Raw genomic sequence first — 23,452 nt, 5'->3', positions numbered from 1 at the left:
CTTAGAAATTGATTTCACTTTAAAAATGAAAGTATAAATGGTGTACTTACTTCACTCCTGTCGCAAATAGCGACTTTGTCACAGTACTTTGTAGCCGGCCATTGATGACACTGGAAGCAGTAGGGTCCACGTGATTCCCGGGCTGGTAGTCCTGTTTTAGTATAACGTGCATAATGATTTTATATTCAATCAAAACACTTTAGCTGGAAGAAAGAAACCATTTTTTAAATATATAAATCTTCGCAAGACCCAATCTTTAGAATAAACTTTCAGAAACTGACGAGTAATCATGATCGGTTGAAAACAAGAACAAGAGTCATTTTTGCATTTCATACAGCACCAAAAGTTATATACGTTATATACATATACTTTACACCATTACCACCATCCAAACGTTTGAGATTTCTAATTTGATCTTTTGAATTCAAAATCAGTACATAATTAATTGCAAACCGAAAGAAAAATCAATCGTGCTACACCTCTATATTTTTTCTTGTCAGTGATAATCAAAAGAACGCTGTTATCAAATTTTTCATTTGATGGTGTTAATAAGAACTCATTTCATACCACGGATGTCATGGACTTTCTGAGGAGCATCGTATACACCACAGGTGTCTTCTTCGGGTAAGTATTTATAGAAAAAATAGGTCCTCTTACTATGTCAAAGTTGAGATAGTAAGACTACGGGCTAATATTATTTTTTATAAATACTTACCAAAAGCAGACGGCTGTGTGTACAATGTCGGCGATGTAGCATATTTAACAAATCATGTCATAAAATAAACTAATCAGTATTTTTTTGAGAATTACGAAGAGATGAGAGAAGCCACGTGACTAGTAGGAAGACAATTTTTAGACTCCGAATATTAGAAAGAGGTGGTAAAGATCATAAATGAACCATCTTTAAAGTTGTTCCAGTCAAGTAGTAAAAAACATACAATGAGTACCATTTTCAACCGTGCTTATCTTATTGGAGATATGCTCATTTTCGTTAAAATTCAAAAGTACGAAACATGATGAATAATGAACTGTTGCTGAATGGTAATCACAACTATTAATGACGTCATAGCATCAAACAACATAGGAATGGGCTTTTGGAATTGGTTTTGAAAAAGGATGACCCGAAAATTAGAGGGAAAGATAAATGAAGCCAATATTCAAGTTTTAGCTTAATCATTCGATCAATTAATATTTAAACTAAACCAAAAAAGGAACTGGAAAATAAAAATAAATAAAAAAAAATTTCATTGTTAGGCTTTGATGTCGCTTAATTCTGAAATAGAAGATGACGAACCTGCATCACCACAGCCCTGGTTGTTACACGTGTCGCCGTCACAGCACTCCACACATGTCACCTGTCCGTAGGGAGACAATCCATGGAAATCCGTGCCCAAGGAACAACTCTGAAACAACAATGACTAATGACTGAAATTGTCCTGCAGGCATTGATTACATTCTGCCCCAGGGGCCTGATTCGTAAGAGGCGACTTCATTTAGATATGACCATTTCTCTTCCTTCTTTCTTCTTCCTAATGTTTATCGACACCGTCTATAGATTGGCGTTAAGCTGAGCGTTCGTCACGGCGAGGAAAGCTTTTGGTTCTGTTTCCTGGTCGAGATATACCGGAGTGTTGTCTAAAAATGGTAGCTTCTACTCCTGCTAAGCGCTCAGCATGTTAGTGGAGCGACGAGTTCGCCCATTGTCAGTATAATGTGATCGTATGTGGTGTCCTACTGGGTGTCTTCGGCAGTATACTTCAGTGATGTAGCACTTTTAGTAAGTTTGCATTAGTTTCCCATTATCACAAGGTGGCAAGCATGATATAAACGCGGGGAGACGTACTGTTCTTAAATATTAATAGCTGTGGATAGGACATTTAACAAAACTTAACCAAACCAAACCAAAGGCAAAAAAACCAGAGTCCGATCCCAAGATCACTCGAATCAGTTAGCCAGGGTCCGATATCCAGAAGTGATCTGGGAGATTGGATTCTGGGATCAAATATTTCATTTTGTTTCATAGGAACGTACCAAACCCCTGTGGCGATAGATGTACAGGAATATTGGTGATATCTTTATCGGTGTACTGTTACTTAAGCTTCGCTTTGACACATGTTGTAGAAAATGTAACTAAATCCTGACAGGTAAACTAGCTATGGTTATAATAGAAGCCAGTACATACGTACCTGGTTACTGATACACCCAGATGTGTACTGGTCCTGTCGGTTTTGTGAGCGTATCTTCTGTATATAGCATTTCTGTACACAAACGGAATGCATATCAACGTCGAGTCAAATGACAAATATTACTAAAATGTGACGACAGCAACATACAGCTGTTTTCCTGGCTATGAGTATTATGTAATGTGTTAAAGTCAATAAGGAAAGTCTAAATCGGCTTAACATACGTGGAAATTTAAAGTTGTCCTAATTACCAACGAATTGATTAACGTGAAATTCTAAGTATACATTGTCTCCAAAATACAACGCCGACTGGAGTCGTTATTAACTCCTTTTGAAAAGATGAAAGAGGATAAACTAGAATCAGGAAGTAATGCATGTTTTGGAATCAATAGGTTAAACAATACTGTTATTCTAACTCAAAATCGGTGATGGAAAAGTGTAAATAGGTATAAACACAATGTAGATCAACACAACGACCCTTGGAGATGAGAATGAAACAATGATCGACAAAATAGAAAGTGTTAAGGCTAGTACTCATGAAATCGTACTCATGCTGAAGTCCACATTTTGTGCTCAGACTGAAATACTGTTGGTGACAAATTTAACAATGTAAACGAACATACATATAGATTGTAGGTTGACGCACTAAAATTTTAGCGCAAAACCATATTAAAACATATTAGCGGAATGGTGAACTATAGTGCACCAACAACGATTGCCATGGAAACTATAATGTAAATACAATTAGCGCAATCATAATTTACAGGGAAAATCGCTAAAATAAAATTACCGCTAAAATATATACGTTTACAGTATTGGAATTTATATTTTTACTATGATATGAAGCTATTTCGGAAAGACGCCAAGTGAGATGTTATTTTCAATGTCAATGTTTTTCTTTTAAAATGCTGTTTCCTGATTCAAGTAGGTTAAACAGGAGTTGGTTGATCACAGATTTCATGCTTGAGCATGAGAATTGTTTTATGAATACGGACCCAGATGTTTCCAAAAAGCAACAGTCCTTTGCTGAGTTTGTTCTTGACAACATAACGTATGTAATAATTAAATATGTAAAAGTGTTACCTCTCCTTCCGCACATTGTGTTACATGACCACAAAATTCCAGGCGATATACTGATGAGCATGCGAAGCACTGTGGGCCAGCGGTGGACACTAGGATGAAACAGAATCTATGTCAGGCTGACATTGCAACATAGAATTCATTAGAAATAATGATATATCCTACAGAATAAATAGCAATTATACCGAGGAAAATTGCCAATACATCTGTACAGGAAGCAGCAAGTAAAGCCAAAAGACCAACAAAATAACAAAACTTTAATTCAAACTCAGTATAAACAAAAATATAGATTTGCATGGAGACTCATGATAAAACCATGTGTTGCGGGAGGGTAAGCGTCTTCGGCTTCATCGAACACACCCGCCATACCAATCAAGGTCAAATCGAGGACACCCGCCATAACATGGAAATTGTAATAATGAGAGCATTATCTTGAATAACGAATCAACGGGGACATGGAAACACCGTGGGAAGAGGATGCAGGGACGCTGCTATCTAGAAAGGGAAAATAAACAATTTGGAAAATCATCACGCTCATAATACAGCTTTGTTGCAAGCTTCCACGTTGTAAATTAACAACAAAATGTAAGTATGAATACTTACCTGAACAGACAAGGCCTAACACCAATCCCAACGTCAGAAGGAAGCAACCCACTGTATAAATGAATCAATATGTAAGAGCATTAATATACTGAAATAAATGTACTTCTTTAAATAGATTTCCAAATATGTGTATGCATCCATAAAATGACATCAAAAATTGAATGATAGAACTGTTTGATAATGTACAAACCATATACATGTAATATATATAATTATATAAAGAATTGTCGTAGTTTCGGAATATTTAAAACAGATTTAAACGTTAGACTTAAAAGACTTACAAGGCATAAAATGTATGATGGCTTTAAGATATTTCAGAATGGCATTATCCGAGGGAGTTGTTTTTGGGCTGTTTTTGTATACATAATAGTACATGGACGGAAGAGTAGCTTGTTCAAACAAGGTGAAATGTGTACCTCAAGAAACTAATTTTGGAAAAATGTATTTGCTTGAAAATGAGATTATGCATGTAGCCGTTTTCTGAATTTAATACTGAGGCCAACATTGCCAAGATCAAATTCATTTAAGGCAAAAAACCATTTTCCACCATGAAAAGCTTTCACCAACGGCTAAAATTCACAAACGTTTTTGAAGCACGATTACAAAATTACAAAACAAATTCATCCGTTGAGCCCAACCCAAATATCAAGCACTGATATGTCCGCGAATGAAATGCCATAGCACACTTCACAACATGCCTTTTTGTTACAGGGTAGATAGCTACAATCAGAATCACAGAGCTTGGCTCAAGCTTACTGATGACACTTTATCGTCATTTCTTTAAGTAGTAATGGTTTCATCTCCAGGCATGGTAACATACCGGTTGCGCATTGATCCATTCGTTTTTCCAAAAAATATGTCGCAATAATAACATTAGACCTCCTAGCGAATAGACACAGTTCAGTCACAGAAGATTTTTTTTTCAGATGGTCTCTCCACAACTTACTAAGTCTATCCTTAAAGATGTTGATGGATGGAGCCGATACAACGTCCTATGGTAGAGAATTTCATAGTTGAATGATTCGATTACTGAAAAAGAATTGTCTGTTTGTTGTTTCCGAAACTGGTATTTAATATTTTGTGATGACTATATAACGGGTGCATAGTCCAGGTGTGGTAGTATAATTATAAGAGATTTCTAGAGAGAGGTGAAGATCGTTATAGGCGCAGTAAGGTGAAGGTACGGAATATAATGACAGTGATCTGATTGGCCCTATCTGCTGCTTACTGAGCATGTGTTGAACATTTTAGACCGTCATCAATGTAGATGTAAACTCCAAAATCTTTTTCCTTCCTTGTTTTGGGCATTGATGATATTTGACGTTGATGGTGCGTGACGAATTCTGATATCTTTTTACTCGTTCCTATTTTTAGATGGTTGCATTTTCCGATATTAAATTCCATAAGCCAGAGATCAGCCCGATCACACATTTTATCTTTACATTCTTGAAGTTGTTTCCTGTCATCTGGAGTAGAGCTTACTGAGAATATGTTGGCATCATCCGCGAAAAATTTAGTAAAACATTGTAGCATATATTTGGTAGGTCATTAATGTCAACTAGGAATAGTATCACCCGAGCACACTCCATTGAGGGACCCCACTCAATATGGCAGTGGTTCTGAAACGGTATCATTGATGTTTTCCTGTTGTGATATGTTCTGGAGGAATGCCTGAATCCACAACAGAACGTTTTCCTTAAATCCCATATTTTTGTAGCTAGTGTATGAGGAGTTTGTGAGAAACCTTGTCGAAAGCTTTGCTGAAACCCATGTAGATAACATCCATGTTTTCCCTCATCCAGTTGTTTGTTCCAGATTTCCAAAGTTGCCAGGAGTTGGGTCATAGAAGATTTTCCATGCCTAAATCCATGTTGGTGTTTGATAATAGCTTGTTGTTTTCTGAGTGTAATAGGAAAGAATTTCTTAGAATCCGTTGAAGAATTTTACATTGAACTAACTGAGCGCAAGCTGATTGGCCGATAGTTTGATGCTTCAGATTTTCATCTTTTTCAACAATGACTTTTAGATAGATGTTGTCTGATCCAGGTTCTTTGTTTGGTTTTGTTGTTTTTATAGCTGTAATGACAATTTTAATTTTTTTTTTTTTTTTTTTGTAATATCAATGTTTTCTAGTGGAATTCTGTAGTTATTTTCCCTAAATTCTAGATACTGATTAGAGCACTACCATAATGTATGAGGACTTTGGAAGTATGCATTGAACAAATTAGCAGTATCCTTTTCATTAACTGTAAGTTCACCATATTGGCCTTTGACTTTCTGAGATGTTGTCTTTGTCTTTGTTTTACTTGATATGTTTCCAGAACAGTTCAGGATTGCTTTTGATTTTTTTTTTCTGTTCGATCTTTATTTGGAACTCCTTGACAGTCTGGTATATAAATTCCCGGCCTTCTTGTAGGCAGCAAAATTATGGCCAGTTTTACAGTGTAGGTACTTTGTCCACTTACTCAATTTGTCTTTTCAAGCGTTTCTAGCAACTTGATTCAGGTAGGTCATTGGTGTGGCATTGTTGTTTCTTTCCTTACTCATGGGTATAAATTTTGTAATAAGGTTGTGAAGGAAAACAGTAAGATGACCCATGTGGCAGCTACGTAGATAACTAATGATGTAGCAGCTACTTAGATAACTAATTATGTAGCAGCTACTTAGATAACTAATTATGTAGCAGCTACGTAGATAACTAATTATGTAGCAGCTACTTAGATAACTAATTATGTAGCAGCTACTTAGAGAACTAATTATGTAGCAGCTACTTAGATAACTAATTATGTAGCAGCTACGTAGATAACTAATTATGTAGCAGCTACTTAGATAACTAATTATGTAGCAGCTACGTAGATAACTAATGATGTAGCAGCTACTTAGATAACTAATTATGTAGCAGCTACTTAGATAACTAATTATGTAGCAGCTACGTAGATAACTAATTATGTAGTAGCTACGCAGATAACTAATTATGTAGCAGCTACTTAGATAACTAATTATGTAGCAGCTACTTAGATAACTAATTATGTAGCAGCTACTTAGATAACTAATTATGTAGCAGCTACGTAGATAACTAATTATGTAGCAGCTACTTAGATAACTGTAATTATGTAGCAGCTACTTAGATAAATAATTATGTAGTAGCTACGTTGATAACTGTAATTGTGTAGTAGTTACGTTGATAACTGTAATTATGTAGTAGCTACGTTGATAACTGTAATTATGTAGTAGCTACGTTGATAACTGTAATTATGTAGTAGCTACGTTGATAACTGTAATTATGTAGTAGCTACGTTGATAACTAATTATATAGTAGCTACGTTGATAACTGTAATAATATAATAGCTACGTTGATAACTGTAATTATATAGTAGCTACGTAGATAAATGTAATTATATAGTAGCTACGTAGATAAATGTAATTATGTAGTAGATACGTAGATAACTAATTATGTAGCAGCTACGTAGATAACTGTATAATGTATAAATCATCATTTTCTGCTACATTGAGAAGAAAGCGCGGGAATCAGTAGCATAAACTTTGACACCCATACTCAATGGACTAATATTATCTATTAAAGTTCAGTCGGGTATATTATAATACTATAAAATAGCTAATGTTGGAAACAGTACCAAGCTAAACATATCTATTTGCGTTTTATCTGTATCTCAACAAAAAAAACGCGGCTTTGAAGACTGATAATATCTACCCATGTGATGATAAGTGTTTCGTTGCAATGAATGCACAAGTCAAATACAAATATAGTCATATTTCTGTTCTTCTGTGCTATTCATCAAAGCTATCTTCGTTTTTCTGCACACGGTACAGAAATATCGAAACTGTCGAAACTGACAACAACGTGAAATTACTCATCTTATAAAATATCTAGATCACTTACTTGCCAAACCGTCTTGTGAAATTGTAATCCCTAACAGGTGATAAGGAAAATAGGCCTGTTCTAGATAACAGCGCTCAGATGTGACTTTTAGTTCAGCCGAACCAATGCCGAGCAGAATATGTAACGGATTAGGCCCATCAATTTCATCGATAATGTAATAAATTCCAGTTTAAATTCCGGAATTTAGAGTCTTTCAAAATGTTATTGATTTCACGTCAGCTTTTCTACAGTGGAATTCGGACATTCGACATATTAAATGCTAAATTTTAACCTTTTTTATTTTATTTATTCAAATGGCTTTTCAATAATTTGAAATATATCAACATAGCACGTCACTTTTAATTATCCCGGTTTTCTTTTTACGAAAAGTACGTCAAATGGATTCGACTTTAGCCAAAGACGGTTGCTTTTTGGGAACACTTGGGGCCCCTATTCATGAATTCATTCTTATCAAGCATGGAATGTGTGCTCAATTCAACTTCCTGTGCACAAAACGTGTATTTGAGCAGGAATCCTGTTTCATGATACGGGCCTAGGTGTATTTCGTGTGTACCTTTACCAAGTCCGTCGATCAACTCTTTTGTTCATATTTTCTCCTGCTTAATAAATATTTTATGTTTCGTTACAAATCTGGATTTCCTGTTACAAGTTGAAAATTCTGAAAAAAAATATATATCAAAAAGCAAACTCATCATAGAAACATCACTAGGCTGAGTAGGAAATCGTGAAAATGATTTTCTACTCGAAACTTATTTGTTGAGTCTGGCGTGACAAGGTCACCCATGGAAACTAATTGTGCCACTCTCATGGCCGACTTTTCTCATACGAGACTTATTTCTATTGAAGAGCTTACCTGGACCACAGTAACTTGGCATGAATATATACACTTTTACGAGGGCTGATTGATAATATTATGTTGTGAGCCTCATATTGAAGGATTTGAATATTGCCGGACATATTGTATTATTTTTCAACATAATCCCCTTTAGTATCTATACACTTTTGCCAGCGGTGTTTCAGGACCTCAATGCCACTTTCAAAAAGTCATCAACTGCATGCATGACGTCATCATTGGACTGTAAGTGGGTGCCTGAAATAGCCTTTTTCAGTTTTGGATATAAATGAAAGTCTGACGGAGCGAGATCAGGTGAATAAGGCGGATGCTCAATCAATCTAAAGCCACAATCGTGAATGGCAGCCATACCAATGACAGACTTGTGAACAGGAACATTGTCCTGATGGAATAACACACCTTTATTGAGCTTTCCGCGGAGTGAAGTTTATTATTTCTCGTAATTAATAACTGCCTCAGAAGTGAAGCATAGTATGTGCCATTGATTGTTTGTCTTGGTACCCATCGGGCTGAAAGCTTCCCCATTGCAAGATCCTCGGTCAGAATGGAATGTACTCTTTCCTGTGAAATGCCAACTCTACTGGCTATATATCTTTCTGTTACTCGTCTGTCAGCCATAACAATATCATAAATTTATTGAATATTATTGGGGTTGCAACATTGACAGGCCTTCCAGGACGGGGGTCATCATCAAGGCTTTGTCGGCCGCGCTTAAATTCCGCCATGTACATTTTCACTGTAGCATATGAAGGGGCATCTTTCCTAAGTGATGCTACAATATCATTATGTATATCCTGAGGTTTTAAATCTTTTTTATGCAAATATTGTTTCACTGATTCTTTCACCGATTTTATCCATTTTGCAAAAGCCGCTTGTCTTGTTTACTTTAGAATGCTACATCGTCGATATAAACTAACCAAATGAGACCAATCCTTGTGTTATTTAATAAAATACAAACCATTGAATATCGCATATATTTCACTGATATGGCAGAATATACATACATTTCTACTTGTGGTTCCGTTATATCTATAAAATATATATGATAGCAGACCATTCAATGTCTTCAATAACCTTCCAAGTGGACCCTGTCCCTCTTCCCGAAGAGGCAAACAAGCAGACTTTTTATACATAAAATAACATTCTGAGGGTAGAGGTGTTTCATGGAAAAGATGATCGGCACCAATGAGGAAGGTCACTTGACCAGCAGGCTAGGTCCGCTCGAAAATGTTTAATTATTTAAAAAAAAAAAACAAAAACAAACAATACAAGTACATAATACTTTATTTTATGTACTTTCATTTCAAACAGATTCTGTTCAATGATAAAAGGTTCATTGACTTAAAGATAAGCTTAAAATATTACGTATCCTTACGTATCTTAGATAACCGTTTATAGTTGATGACAAAAAGTATTTCCTTTTAAAGATAAAAGAGATATCTAAATATTTATGTAGTGCTCCAACAAATAACTATATTCACATATTACCTATAACATTAATATATCACTGTTCCTAAAATAAAATAATGTGTTAATGAATAAAATATTACTTGATACTATAATATTTGATTCAAATGAACTTCATAGTATTTGGCTTTCATTAACTCAAAAGCAAAATATCTCCATTCATTATCAGCAATGGTGTATGACATCAGAGTCAAAATTAGCTGAATACCAAACTGTGCTATAATGCACAGACTGTAATTAGATCTCCTCTAGCGACGATTTAACAAATAAATCTGCCACAAATTAATTTTCTTCTGACCAATGAAGAGCAAATCTCTAGTCCATCATTGCCCTTTCAACCCATATTGTACAAGTGGGGTGTTAATATATCTTTCTTCAGTCTTTGAAAAGTGGGGTTACAGTCAACAGTGGTTGTCTTCAAAGGTGAGTAAAGGGGTCCAATGACTCCTGTGAGAGGTGGAGAAAGGGTTCCTAGGCCTCTCCTGAGAGGTAGGTAAATGGTTTCAAGGCCTCTCCTGAGAGATAGGTAAAGGGTTTCAAGGCCTCATGTGAGAGGTGGGTAAAGAGTTCCAAGGCCTCTTGTGAGAGGTGGATAAGGGTTTCAAGGTATCTCCTGAGAGGTGGGTAAAGGGTTCCTAGGCCTCTCCTGAGAGGTGGAGAAAGAGTTCCAAGGCCTCTCCTGAGAGGTGGAGAAAGGGTTCCAAGGCCTCAGGTGAGAGGTGGATAAAGGGTTCCAAGGCCTCAGGTGAGAGGTGGATAAAGGGTTCCAAGGCCTCCTGTGAGAGGTGAATAAAGGGTTCCAAGGCCTCTCCTGAGAGGTGGAGAAAGAGTTCCAAGGCCTCTCCTGAGAGGTGGAGAAAGGGTTCCAAGGCCTCTCCTGAGAGGTGGAGAAAGGGGTCCAAGGCCTCTCCTGAGAGGTGGGTAAAGGGTTCCATGGCCTCTCCTGAGAGGTGGGTAAAGGGTTCCATGGCCTCTCCTGAGAGGTGGATAAAGGGTTCCATGGCCTCTCCTGAGAGGTGGATAAAGGGTTCCATGGCCTCTCCTGAGGGGTGGAGAAAGCGTTCTAAGGCCTCTCCTGAGAGGTGGTTAAAGGGTTCCATGGCCTCCCTGAGAGGTGGGTAAAGGGTTCCTATGAGAGGTGGATAAGAAAACTTAAGATAAATACAAGTCAATCACAACTGGCATATAGGCTGGGTTCATCAATTTATTGTAAGTTGACCAGTTTCATGCTACTTCGGGCTTCGTCATGACATACCTGTCATAAAAATTTCATCCCCAAAGTACCAAAAAAGAAGAGACTGTACTGGTCGACTCACAATAAATGTAAATAGACATATGTGACTGAATTCATCCGCCTTTTGGCATCTATGAAATATATTTCATTTTCTATTTATAGCTGGTAGTTAATACAGAGATCACTGGGTAAACAATTCTTTATTGTACAAGGATCATTGAAGGTAATTTACTGTACATTTTAAATCATATAGCCACATTTCAAGAATAAAAATATAAGAATATAAAGTATAGTTTTACATCGTTCATACTACAACATCATTAACTCTTAATAAATAGAACTAGTCACTAAACCCTAAGATCTTAAACTAAACCAAGTTATAAATGAACTAGATCTTAAACTAAACCAAGTTATAAATGAACTAGATCTTAAACTAAACCAAGTTATAAATGAACTAAGTCTAAATAAAGATAAGTATAATAATAACAAAGAAGAATATAAACTGTAGCGCCACATGTGAGGTAGGATCTAAAATGTCCTGAGATAATTACAGTAAGTCTTAAGCTTACATAAAAATCATCACAGACTTAACTGTTTATTGTTTTTTTCTCATTGCTCTAGGCTCTTGTACTTTTCTTTGAAGCCTTTGTAAAGCGATTCCATTTCTTCGTACACCTTGAGCGACTCCTCCAAAGAAAAGTTTACCTGCCGAGAGAAATGACCAATCAAAATTCACACAGTGCAGGTGCTTGATACAGCAGTGTAACAGAAAATAATTTAGACTTTAAAATAATGTTAAAATCAATTGTTTCTTTAAGATTTATACACAATTTCATATCAATATGATAATTACTGAAGAAGTTATCAATAATGTTCAAAATCAAACAAAATACATTTGTACACCTAATTTTTTAACTAAAGACCAAATCTGGTTTATATAGAAATAATACACTTTGATTAACTGCTCCCATCACAGCTTCTTAATACTGATCCAGATTCAAGATTTTACTCTTTAATCCTGCCGAGACATCACAAAAAACTGAGGGCCAATCACAAATGACAGGCACTTCAACAACAAGAGGCCCATGGGCCTTAACAGTCCCCTGAAATTTGAAATATTTTCATTTAATTTAATTGACCCTTGTTGGCCCCACCCATCAGCCCCTGGGGGTCAGTCAGGGCCAACATGTGCATACCATTAAGCTGTCATCCTATGCTGATAATGTTAACAATGTTAGAATAAATTCAAATAGAAATCCAACAAATCATAGTCAAAAATGTAATTTCCCTAGTAAAATTTACCCCCTCCCCCAGGGGAAAACATATGACCCCAGGATAATGAAATTCATAATTTTAGTAGAGCACCTTAAGACCCTTCCATCTATGAAGAGGGTTTGATTCCACCATATCTGAGAGTAGAGAAGAAGATTTTTGAAGTTTAAGTCAATTTGACCATTTTTAGCCCCGCCCCTCAGGCCCCTAGGGGTTGGGGACCATATAATTCACAATTTTGGTTGACCTTTAGCCATAAAAACTTCCTGCCAAATTTCATTGAATTTGGTTCAGCAGTTTTTGAAAAGAAGTTGAAAATGTAAATTGTTTACAGACGCACGACGACGGACAAAAAGGCAATTAGAATAGGTCACTTGAGACTTCATCTCAGGTGACCTAAAAAGCTAAATAATGTCACTAAAATCTAGTATATCGTAAATGATAATTTTCACCTCTCGCCAAATCTTTTAATATGTTCTGGGACATTCTAAATTTGCATATTGAATGACCAATTGACCAGGAACACTTTCCTATCACTACGGTATACCTGAAATGGTTGGACGGAGGTGTTCCCCCAGACGTCAGTACAACTGTGGTATCGTACATTGGTCTTCAGACTCTTCGGCTCCTGTTGTGATAGCCACACCTGTAATTGAGAAGATATAAAATTTATCATACAATTTCATTTTTATTACTTGAAAATGTTCATAATTCAACAACCAATTTCATTGGTTAATCAGTGGAAAAGTGAAATGTAAAGCCATTATATAACTGTATTAACAGACAATAGTTTCTAGGTACTTTCAGACGATATACAGTAAAACTCGGATAAGTCGAAGTCAACGGGACCGAGCAAGTTAAGTTGAGGTATTTGGGTGAACACTGTATAGGACTAGTACGCCTGTTTAAACTCGACAACATGACAATATTTCAAATCTACGCCTGTTTAAACTCGACAACATGACAATATTTCAAATCTATCACTAATACATACCAGAGGCTCACTTCCTTTATAGGTATCAATACTTAGATGGTCCAACACCAATCGGAACTGTTAACACACAAAAGGTCAGAAATAAAGCTGCTATATATGCTCATTATGTTTATTTATGATATTTCATTCTTTTCTGAACAAAAAAAAAAATAATCAAATTGTGCAGCTTTTATGAAACAAACAAAAACATCATTATATATAATTATTGTGCAATATTTCTATTGTTTAAATTTTATTTCAATGCATGTTTATTTATAACTCTAAGTCACAATGTCACATTAAGTCACACTATCTCAATAAGTCAATATGTCACATTATGTTACTATGTCACACTATGTATCATTAAGTCATTATGTCTAATTAAGTCACTCTATGTCATACTATGTTGCACTATGTCACAGCATGTCACTATGCCCCTTACTAAATTCATAACAGCAACCAAAGGCTTTGGAAAAATGTTTATCTTCGTCACCAACGGTGATTGAAAACTGTATGTACAAGGCTTCAGAACTGTCTGTTTAACATAGGATACTACTTCTGACACAGCTTTTAATCACTGTTCATGTTTAACAGCTTGTCACCTTGTGAATCTATCCAGTAAATATCAATTTATTTTACAGTGCAGTAACTAGTTATCTTTCCCATCAGAATACAGAAAATATATTTCTATTCGGAATCGATTCTCACTTACAATGTACATAAAGGGGAGGATGAGCCACCAGATCCAAGAGGCTAAAATACCATTGGTCATGTTGGTGAGGACAAGTCCTGGGCATGTCGTATGGGAGTAGATGTTCTGTAACATATTATTTATCATAATAATAGCCAAATACTGTAAACTTAGGAGCAAGGTTTGTCAGAGAACATATATAAAGGAACAATTGAATGGTTTCTCTCCATAAACTATACACAGGAACAATTTAATGGTTTCTGCTCAGAAACTATATAAAGGAACAATTGAATGGTTTCTCCCCAGAAACTATATACAGGAACAATCAATTTTAGAATAACAGGAAAAATATGATGTTGGTAAAATTTTGTTTCAATATAGTTGCAGTTAAAATGTTGCATCAAAAGAAACATTTAATGATAAAATTCTGGTGCTAGTATTATTTTCTAACCTTTGAACATTTATATACGGTATGTATGCAACAAGGCCTACATTTTTTTATACAGAAAAAGTGAGAGATTGGTTGATAGAAACCTTACCCCTTTATTCAGCCTCTCATTCAACACCATACTTGTAGTATCAATCACACATTTTGTTGACCCATAGGGATCCTTTCTGAAATACAAAACTAACAATAACTAGAAAATACAATAAAACATCTGGTATTTACTATATATTAAGGATGTATGTGACTTTTGTATGAAAGGGTAACAAATATATATATATATATCAGAGTTGAACATTTTTTTAATTCTTCATGAAGAAATTTGAATCGGCATAAACATCCACAGTGTAATAAATACAACAATCCTTTTACATTTTTTAATTTTATCAATTAATTATCAGCTAAATTTAAATTTCCACTGTATTTGTAAAAAGAGTAGCACAGTAAGACACAGACACAGTAAGGTAGGCACCAGAGATGAGGAATTCCTTGATTAAATAAAACTATAATCATAGGGGCCTTTTTTATGTTCTTTACACACTGACAAATGTACAGTCTATCCCCACACAATATAAGAAACCAGTGATTTTCTTACCCTTGTTTTAGAGGGGCCTGTACCTAATGCTGGTTTTTTGTTTGTTTTTTGTTTGTTTTTGTTTTTTTGCTAATTTGTTAAAAAAAATTATCAACAGATCTAGCTTTGTCAATATGTGATTTAGCTTCTGAATCATTAAATAGAAATTATTAGCATTACACACTGTATTACATTAAATCTGCATGTGAAACATTATTTTATACCAATTAATGTACAAGGACACTTAAACAATTAATAATGGGGAAAATATGAACATGAACCTGGGAAAATACAATAAAATTCCACTAGAGCAAGTGGCCTATATTTGGCTCCAAATGTACCCTAAAAAGTCAGTGAAAGCTTATGCTAAAATTTGACGATTACCAGTCAGGTCCAAGTTAGCAGCTCGTCGGATTGAAAGGCTTCATGACGGATATAGGTACTGATGCTGTTTGATGGTGTTAGACATACCCACTTCTGGCCTATATGCCATGCAGATGATGGCACTAGTTATACAATGATGCTGTTTGGTTAATTTACAGGAAACTGTATTAAGACTTACCCATTTTTGGCCTGTATGTCCCGTGGGTTAAAAGCTGAACGAACACCTGCCACAGATGATGTCCAGATTACCTGTGAAGGCTTAGTACCTCCAAGGATGTCCTCAAGCTCCTTTACCTGAAAAACAACGACAACAATAGCAGGCAGCTATTATAGCTATCACAATATATCACTCTAAATCTGAAGAAAATTCATCATCCCATTTCTTAATTTCCAAAATGGTGCCGAAACCTTGCAAGTCAGCTTTTTTGTCAACTTAAATGGTTTTCCGTTTACTACTCTACAGGCGCGGATCCAGGAATTTGAAAAGGGGGAGGGGGGGGGGGTCCAGAAATTAAGTGGCAATGCGAGCGCCATAGGCGTGATGCGATTTTTTTTTGGCGAGGGGTCTGGGGGCCAAAATTTCGGAACATGTAATGATTATATCAAATTTTGTGATATTTCGGGATAAGATTTTCGACAAGCGGGAAAGCGGGGGGGGGGGGTTGGGGGTGTTTGGCATAGGCGTTTTTTTAAAGGCTATAAAAAGATTTCCACATCCAAAAAAGGGGTGGTGGGTCCTGACCCCCAGGACCCCCCTCTGCATCTGCTTGTGCTGTACATTGAATTTTCTCCCAACTGAATACTCTCTACATGTACATGTTCTCCATGTGGTCTATATTGAACACAGAAAATTAAATTCTGTATTCAATAACTTTCAGTTAGTAATAAGAGATAGTTTTACCAATGAAATCTTAATAAAAGGTTCCAAACCAAAAAAACACGTAGAATTAAACGGATTTTTGCTAAATTAAGGCATTTAAGAATTTTTTGATATTTCAAATGAGACCTTTTATGGCCTTGTCTTTGGCACAGGAATGGGGTGAAGGTAAACCTGAGAACCATATCGTTGAATTAATAATTATGTATATATGTATATATATTAAAATTACTAATAAGCTCAGTGAAATTTAAGTTTAAAGATTATGCTGGAAAAGAAAATTTTATTTTTAGATTTTTAAGAAACGTAATGCTTACCAGTACAAAATGTCCAAAAGCATTTGTAGCAAACGTGCTCATAAGACCCTCGGACGTGTGTTGGTCAGAGTGAACCAGTAGCCCATGTCCAGTGTTGAACAGAAATAGTGTGTTCCTGAGTGACAATCATATTAACCATGAACAATGATAACACAACAAAAACGTTTATAAATACTGATAAACAAAAAGATGGTGATCTATAAATAGAGCATCTTACATGAGTAGCTATGTCATATGGAATTTATTAAACGAGTTCATTAATTTGATATACCATGAGCCTTTAGGCGAGTGAAATATCAAATTATTGAACAAGCTTAATGAATTTCATATAACATAGCAAAGAGTGTAAGATTCTATTTATCACATAAATACTATTTATGAGAAAATAAGCAAAAAACTTTCAATTTGTTTTTCTATATGAGACAGGCAAAATCCAGCTAGATGGGACATTTCCGTCTTACCCAGACAATCTTATGACTTCACATACTTAGTATTTTTAACGACGTGACATATTTATCATGATATAACAATAGTTTTATTACACATGTGTCTTATGATATTATGACATAGCTGTATGCTATGCATGGCAGAACAGATGTGATAAAATCTAATTTTGAGAATTTTTAAAGTCAACTTTGGTCCACAAAACCACTATTTTCTAATGGAAAAGGGCTCCAACAACGGCCCTATGGTTCTCTTAATTAGTTCCAGAAATTCAATTATATGTGTATATTAGCATTTTTATTTTTATTTCAATATTAATGTACAGATCATAAAAACAGACCAAATATATTTCTGGTAACTTACATTTTCAGAATGGATTTAAACAAGTTGGAAAAGTTTAAATGCTTCACACTCATCTTCCCAGCATTGAGGTACAAATAATCTATTCTTGAAAATCTAAAAGCAAATAAAGAGCACATAATGTATTTTAATATTATAGGTAATTGTACCGTTCATCATAAATCATAACACTCAAAGAGAATAAAAGATGCCATTTTAAATTCTGTAAATAAAGTGTTTTCAAAAACTATTATTTTCATTTTCTTTTACAGTTACATTTAATAATTTGATAAAACATGTTGGAAGGTGCGATTTATATGATACTTATACAAAAAGAATTGATCTACAAAGTTAATATTACTGGGATCATATTTGATTTAAACATATTTTTTTTAAAGGGGCATTCCTTCGTTCAGACATCAGAAACATGCACAATTTCTATTGATGAAATCTACGTCCAACCGATGTAGACTTTATGGTGCATACAAGTAATAAAATTAATGCCGAAAGGTACAGGAAAAAGGCGTATCATATACAAATACTTATGTCTTTGTGGTAATTAGTGATACGCTAGGTTGAATAAAGAATTTTCAGGACTTACACGAGAAGAACTTTGGTTTATCTTGAGAGTAAAACTGCCTTATTAATGTAAAGATTATAACTTTTACTATTTGGAAAAAATACATGTTTTCCAGTAAGTTTAATTTTGACGACCTAAACTTTATTCAAACGAAGGAATGCCTCTTTAATATACAAATGGAATCTATAGGATATTATTAACTGATGAGACCTGTCATTACACAGAAACAATAAATAACTTACAGCTTCTTTATATCCCTCACAGCTGAAAGAACAGATTGAATATCACTGGTATCCAATGTTACTATGGAGATTTGGGCTTTTGGATGAGAGAGGAGCAGAACATCTCGAGCAGTCTGGGCTCTCTGTCGGTTTCGACATGCCAAGCAAAGGTGGAGGTCCGTGTGTATGGTTAGGAGTCTCTCTGCTAGAGTCAGGCCAATACCTCTATAAAACATTTGAGAAATAAATTTAGCTCACACGACAATTTTATTATCCGAGACCTAGGAGGGGCAACAAACAAAGTTTGATACAATTTTAGACATGACAAGACAGTTCGGTGAATTACAGTATGTCACTTGATGTAAAATCAATTTTGTAATAAATAAGGTGAACCCATACAGGGCTTTTTCTGAGGGCTTTTTGGGGCCGTTAATGGACCCCATTCCCAATGGGAATTATTTCATTTTAAAGCCAAATTCCCAAAATTTGCAGTTTACTCCTGAAAAACTCTTTCCCAATTCACCAATTTTCTTCCCAAAATGAGACAAAAAGGCCCCATCCCAAACCAGTGAGAAAAAGCCCTGCCATACACAAAGTATAAATGAATCAGGGTTGTTTCACCTTAAATCCTGTTTGCCCTTAAGGTTGTTTCAACCTAAAACTTAAATTATAGGGCGACACCTTGTTTTGGTATTTTCTTTTCATTTTAGTAGCTTAAAGTCACAAATCAACTTTCATTAAAATCAATTTAATGTTACAATGTCTTGTTGTTGAGATTAGGTTTAGTATGTCCGTTCTCGGTTTCGGTGATAAATGAACAGGTTCGTTCACAGTCTTCCAGTATAAATGATATCAAAGAGAAATGCAAGTTTGGTATGTTTAATAACTTGTTTCATAATTTTTTTTAAATTTGTACAAAAATATATATCGCCTGTGATGAAAAAATGAAAACTAAGGGCGAATGGAATTAAGCACAAAACGACCCTTAGGCTGACCATGATTTAGGGTGAAACGACCTGTCACTGTATAAAGTTCTGGAAGAGTCTGGAAAAACTTTTTCTTTGATGTTGGTCACAGGTCAAAATGTAGGTCAGAGTGACTCACTTTTGCAACATGACTGACACCAATACCATGGTGAACCCATACCCTATATGTTACTCCAATAATATTAGAGGTTAACGCGACAGGAAAGTTTCGACAGGCTGTCATGTAACCATGAGGTCGTAATATCTACCAATGTAATCAGGTGGAATAAGGTCTCATATACGTATAGGAGTAACCACATGTTTGAATTAAATTTGTAAGATCCAGCGACTAGAAACTAGAAGAGTAGAATTTAAGATAGCGGAAGGACAGACTGACAGAAGGACACATATGCAGTGCCATACCACCCCCCCCCCCCCCCCCCCCCCCTCCCCCTGGTCCCCAGTGAGGCCAAAGGGGATCTATATGGTTAATTATCGCATATATGTACTATCCTGTCCTTTTTTATACTGTATTATGTATAACAGGTTAATACATTTATTTCCTTTGAGGGATGAATGTTGTTTTTTTTTAACATCTTAATGTGTTCTGATGCGAGCCGTTTAGGCGTTCAACACTGAACGATGACAACAGCGATGAACTGTAATTCGGAAGGCCTCAAGAGGAGAAATTACGTCCATGTCAGCCTACAACTTGCTATGTTACTGTCGACATACATGTACAGTAGTGACGGACGTTACATGGCCAGAGGAAATATTCGGGCTATGTACACAGATAAAGCATCGGCCATTAGTTGACATAACAACCCATATACAACATGTCAATGCTATTTTAAAACCTCACGAGCCAATGTCACGTAGTAGTGAGTGTTTTTCAGATATTAACTTACCCGTTAGCACCAGTTATAATGGCAACTTCACCTCCTCCTATCCGGCCAGTCATCGTTTTTTTAGGAACTGTCAAAAAATAACAGAACGAAGGATAACTCCAAATGTGTTCCGGATAACAGCGATACTAATATTGAGTTCCACCGTGCTATTTCTCCGGAAATTTCAAGGTGAAATACAACTTCTCAGCTAACTTTTAAGGAAATTTGATCTCAATAGTGACTTCTTAAATGACAATACCCTAACTGGACAACTTTTATAGTAAGTGATATATTTCAGCTAACATAGGATATTTTGCCGTAATGATCGAGGACATAATAATCATTTTAGCTTTCATTTTGCGATTGTCAGAGTCTCAAAAAGAATCAGTATAAACTTTTTTTCAATTTAAACATAAATTGCATATTATTGCAAATACATGTATATACAAATGACACCTTTAAATCATTAATCAATATATACACTTTTCATTGGATGCGCAATACAGTAATTGATTATGACGTCATAATAAGGATAATGACGTTACGTCATGAATTAAAAGTGGATGATTCCATTTGATTTCGTCCTCTTTATATTAATTGGCTTTAAAATCTTTCAAAAATCATGATTATGATCAGGAGTTATACGTAATGTGAATATCATAAATTTATTTTTTTTATGAAGCTCCTCTCTAAGTTTCAATAGTTGCTCGCGTATAAGACTCGCAAAATGAATAAATAAATATAAATTAAAAAAAAAAAAAAAAAATCGCATATGAATGGAAAATCATTTTAAAAGAGCATATCCATGTTCCAAACAATGTTGTAAATTCTTATGTTCTCTTACCTTATAAACAGTTCAGCGATCACGACCGGTATAGTGTATAACGTTATATGTGCTCTACATAGTAATTTTTACATTTACCTTTAATCTACCTGTAACCTCTGGCTCCTCATCCGATGGCCCTTGATTAGCTGTAACACTGATAACAGCCTCGCCCGATCGGTCATGAGAGCAACATGCGATCATGTTAGGTCAAGATAAAGAGCACGGTGACAAATATGTACATTTTATTTCTATGTCCTTTAATCTGAGTTTACATAAGACCACTGAACAACTTTCTTCTTCCTAATGTCTCCCTTGGCAATGCCTCACTTTTGGCCTTTAGTTGATCATAAGCGTTCGCCACTGTGAGGAAGGTTTTGGGTTCTGTCGCCTAGCCGAGACATACCAGAGTCTTTAAAAATGGTAGTTGCTACTCCTGCTTAGCGCTTAGCATATTTGGAGTGGGACGACTGGTTCGCCCGTTGTCAGTATAATGTGACCGGGTGGGGTGTGCTGCTGGATGTCTTCGGCTGTATGCTTCAGTGAGGTATCACTATAAATCGGCAAAAGTTCCGGCCTATCACAAGGAGACTTAACACGAACATACCGCAGCCTCCCAAAACACACATAGCACTCACCACACGCATGCACATCGCACGCACGGGAGGCCGTCCTTAAATGACCTTAGCTGTTAATAGGACGTTAAACAAAATAAACCAAACCAAACCAAACATAAGACCTTTTTAATTGTGGAATCCGTCCATATATAAACAGTATAAACAATCATCGTAAACTTATACATCCAAACCTGTATTAAGCGGTCACTCCAGGGACCGACAGAAATTGATTGCTTAGACAGGTAGATGCTTAAACCAGGTTCAGCAGAAACAACAATATAGTCTGTTGTACAATCCTTTTGTCAACAGTTTATTGAATATATCTTATCATAATGCACTTTTAATTATATATAATATCATTTATGTAATAATGCTATATTTGTACAATTCGTATACATACGATATATTGCGATCCAAGTATTCCAATTTGTAAGTGTTTTAGAGACGTGGCACTGCCGTAGTGAGGCTCGTCAACTGAAAGGCGGCAAGACCGTAATAGCGGACGCATATATAAGTAAACCCTGTTAAATAAATAATGGATCAATTTAGTGGTGTTAGAATTACTTCTAGCTACGGGCGAGTATAGGTACCGTAGATTGTGAGTTCGAGGCCCGGTCAGGGCAAATATGTCATAAAATTGTCTTCCTTCGTCAACTTACATAATGATTATAATACACTGTATATCTATATCTGATTGAGCTCATACATGGATAATGGGAAATGTAGTATAGATTTTACACTCCTTAGAAGTTTGAAATTATTTGAAATATTTGTATATTGGTTTTAAATATATCAACATACGCACTGAATATGTAATAACAGGGAATATTATATACTAAACCAGGTAACCCTAGAACTATTGGAAACTGTATTGCGCATGCTCTTGACAGGTAACACCACTACTGCTCTTTCTACTAAACCCAGCAACAAGCTGTCTTACCTCGGAAAACTATGAGAATTCCAATATTCTTAATAACTTTTTAGTTTCTGGCTTAGACGACCTTAACTCTGATACACTTTACTTTGAAACCCAGACTGACACATCCATTTCTGAAATTATTATAACCGAACAAGAGGTTGCTGATACAATTGGTACAGACACTAACAAAGTCATAGGCCCTGAAGGAATTAGTCATAAGATGTTCAAAATACTAACCTCTGAAATAACCACACATCTTACCCTTATATTCAGGGAATCCATTCCAACTTCTGTATTTCCCGATTCGTGGAAGCTTGCCCATGTCAGACCATTTCTTTAATTACAAGGACAACCTGAACTCGCTAACCGCTATGGACCTATATCACTTCTTAGCTGTCTTGGCAAACTCTTCGAACGAATTATCCATAAACACACTTACAATTATCTTTTGGGAACAAACTTCTCTACAATCTTCAATTTTCCACTCTACTACTCGCCAAGTAATCGAATTATATTACAACATACTTCTTGTCTTGGGAGATATGAATCTCTACAGACTTTGATAGAGTTTGACATAAGGGTCTCCTAATAAACCTAGTAATATATGGGATAAAAGGCAAACTTCTGGAATGGATAAAAACTACTTTACTTATAGACGTTAATCAGTTGTTCTACAAAATGCTCTTTCTTCGCAAGTATGCATCAAAGCTGGAGTTCTTCAAGGATCTGTTTTAGGACCTCTTTTTTTACTTATATATATTTATAAACGATGTCTCAAAAACACTTATATCCGTATACTAGAA

The 23,452-nt window shown here is 35.6% G+C and overlaps 1 protein-coding gene and 1 long non-coding RNA gene across 3 annotated transcripts; both read right to left on the bottom strand.

Annotated features, from left to right (window-relative positions):
- Positions 1-52: 52 nt before the first annotated feature.
- Positions 53-3,943, bottom strand: LOC117344377. The gene is made up of 5 exons (XR_004536168.1): positions 3,867-3,943; positions 3,267-3,355; positions 2,187-2,258; positions 1,295-1,403; positions 53-151 (listed from the first exon to the last, which is right to left on the bottom strand). It is a non-coding gene; the product is annotated as an uncharacterized LOC117344377 (long non-coding RNA).
- A 5,943-nt stretch (positions 3,944-9,886) lies between these two features.
- On the bottom strand, positions 9,887-22,195 carry LOC117343915 (3-keto-steroid reductase-like). Of its 2 annotated transcripts, none has more exons than XM_033906474.1 (11): positions 22,131-22,195; positions 20,312-20,378; positions 18,460-18,663; positions 17,662-17,754; positions 16,855-16,969; positions 15,839-15,954; positions 14,797-14,872; positions 14,279-14,383; positions 13,588-13,644; positions 13,141-13,239; positions 9,887-12,026 (listed from the first exon to the last, which is right to left on the bottom strand). In XM_033906474.1, exons 2-11 carry the CDS (start codon positions 20,362-20,364, stop codon positions 11,931-11,933), a joined length of 1,014 nt encoding a protein of 337 aa, XP_033762365.1. In that variant the 5' UTR covers positions 20,365-20,378; positions 22,131-22,195; the 3' UTR covers positions 9,887-11,930. The 2 variants fall into 2 exon arrangements, with proteins under 2 accessions (XP_033762365.1, XP_033762364.1); XM_033906473.1 differs by lacking the exon at positions 22,131-22,195 and adding an exon at positions 21,135-21,388.
- Between the last annotated feature and the right edge of the window lie 1,257 nt (positions 22,196-23,452).

The sequence above is a fragment of the Pecten maximus genome, chromosome 15 (genome assembly GCF_902652985.1).
Source record: "Pecten maximus chromosome 15, xPecMax1.1, whole genome shotgun sequence".
Classification (NCBI taxonomy): domain Eukaryota; kingdom Metazoa; phylum Mollusca; class Bivalvia; order Pectinida; family Pectinidae; genus Pecten; species Pecten maximus.
Note: the sequence above shows the minus strand (reverse complement) of the source record. Positions and strands in the feature narration are given on the sequence as shown.

Coding starts and splice junctions, on each gene's coding strand:
- LOC117343915 (XM_033906474.1), bottom strand. CDS start 20,364: ATGACTGGCCGGATAGGAGGAGGTGAAGTTGCCATTATAACTGGTGCT. Junction 16,970..17,661: donor TTTAAATCCATTCTGAAAAT/GTAAGTTACCAG, acceptor ATTGTCACTCAG/GAACACACTATTTCTGTTCA. Junction 14,384..14,796: donor ATGAGAGGCTGAATAAAGGG/GTAAGGTTTCTA, acceptor AATATGTTACAG/AACATCTACTCCCATACGAC.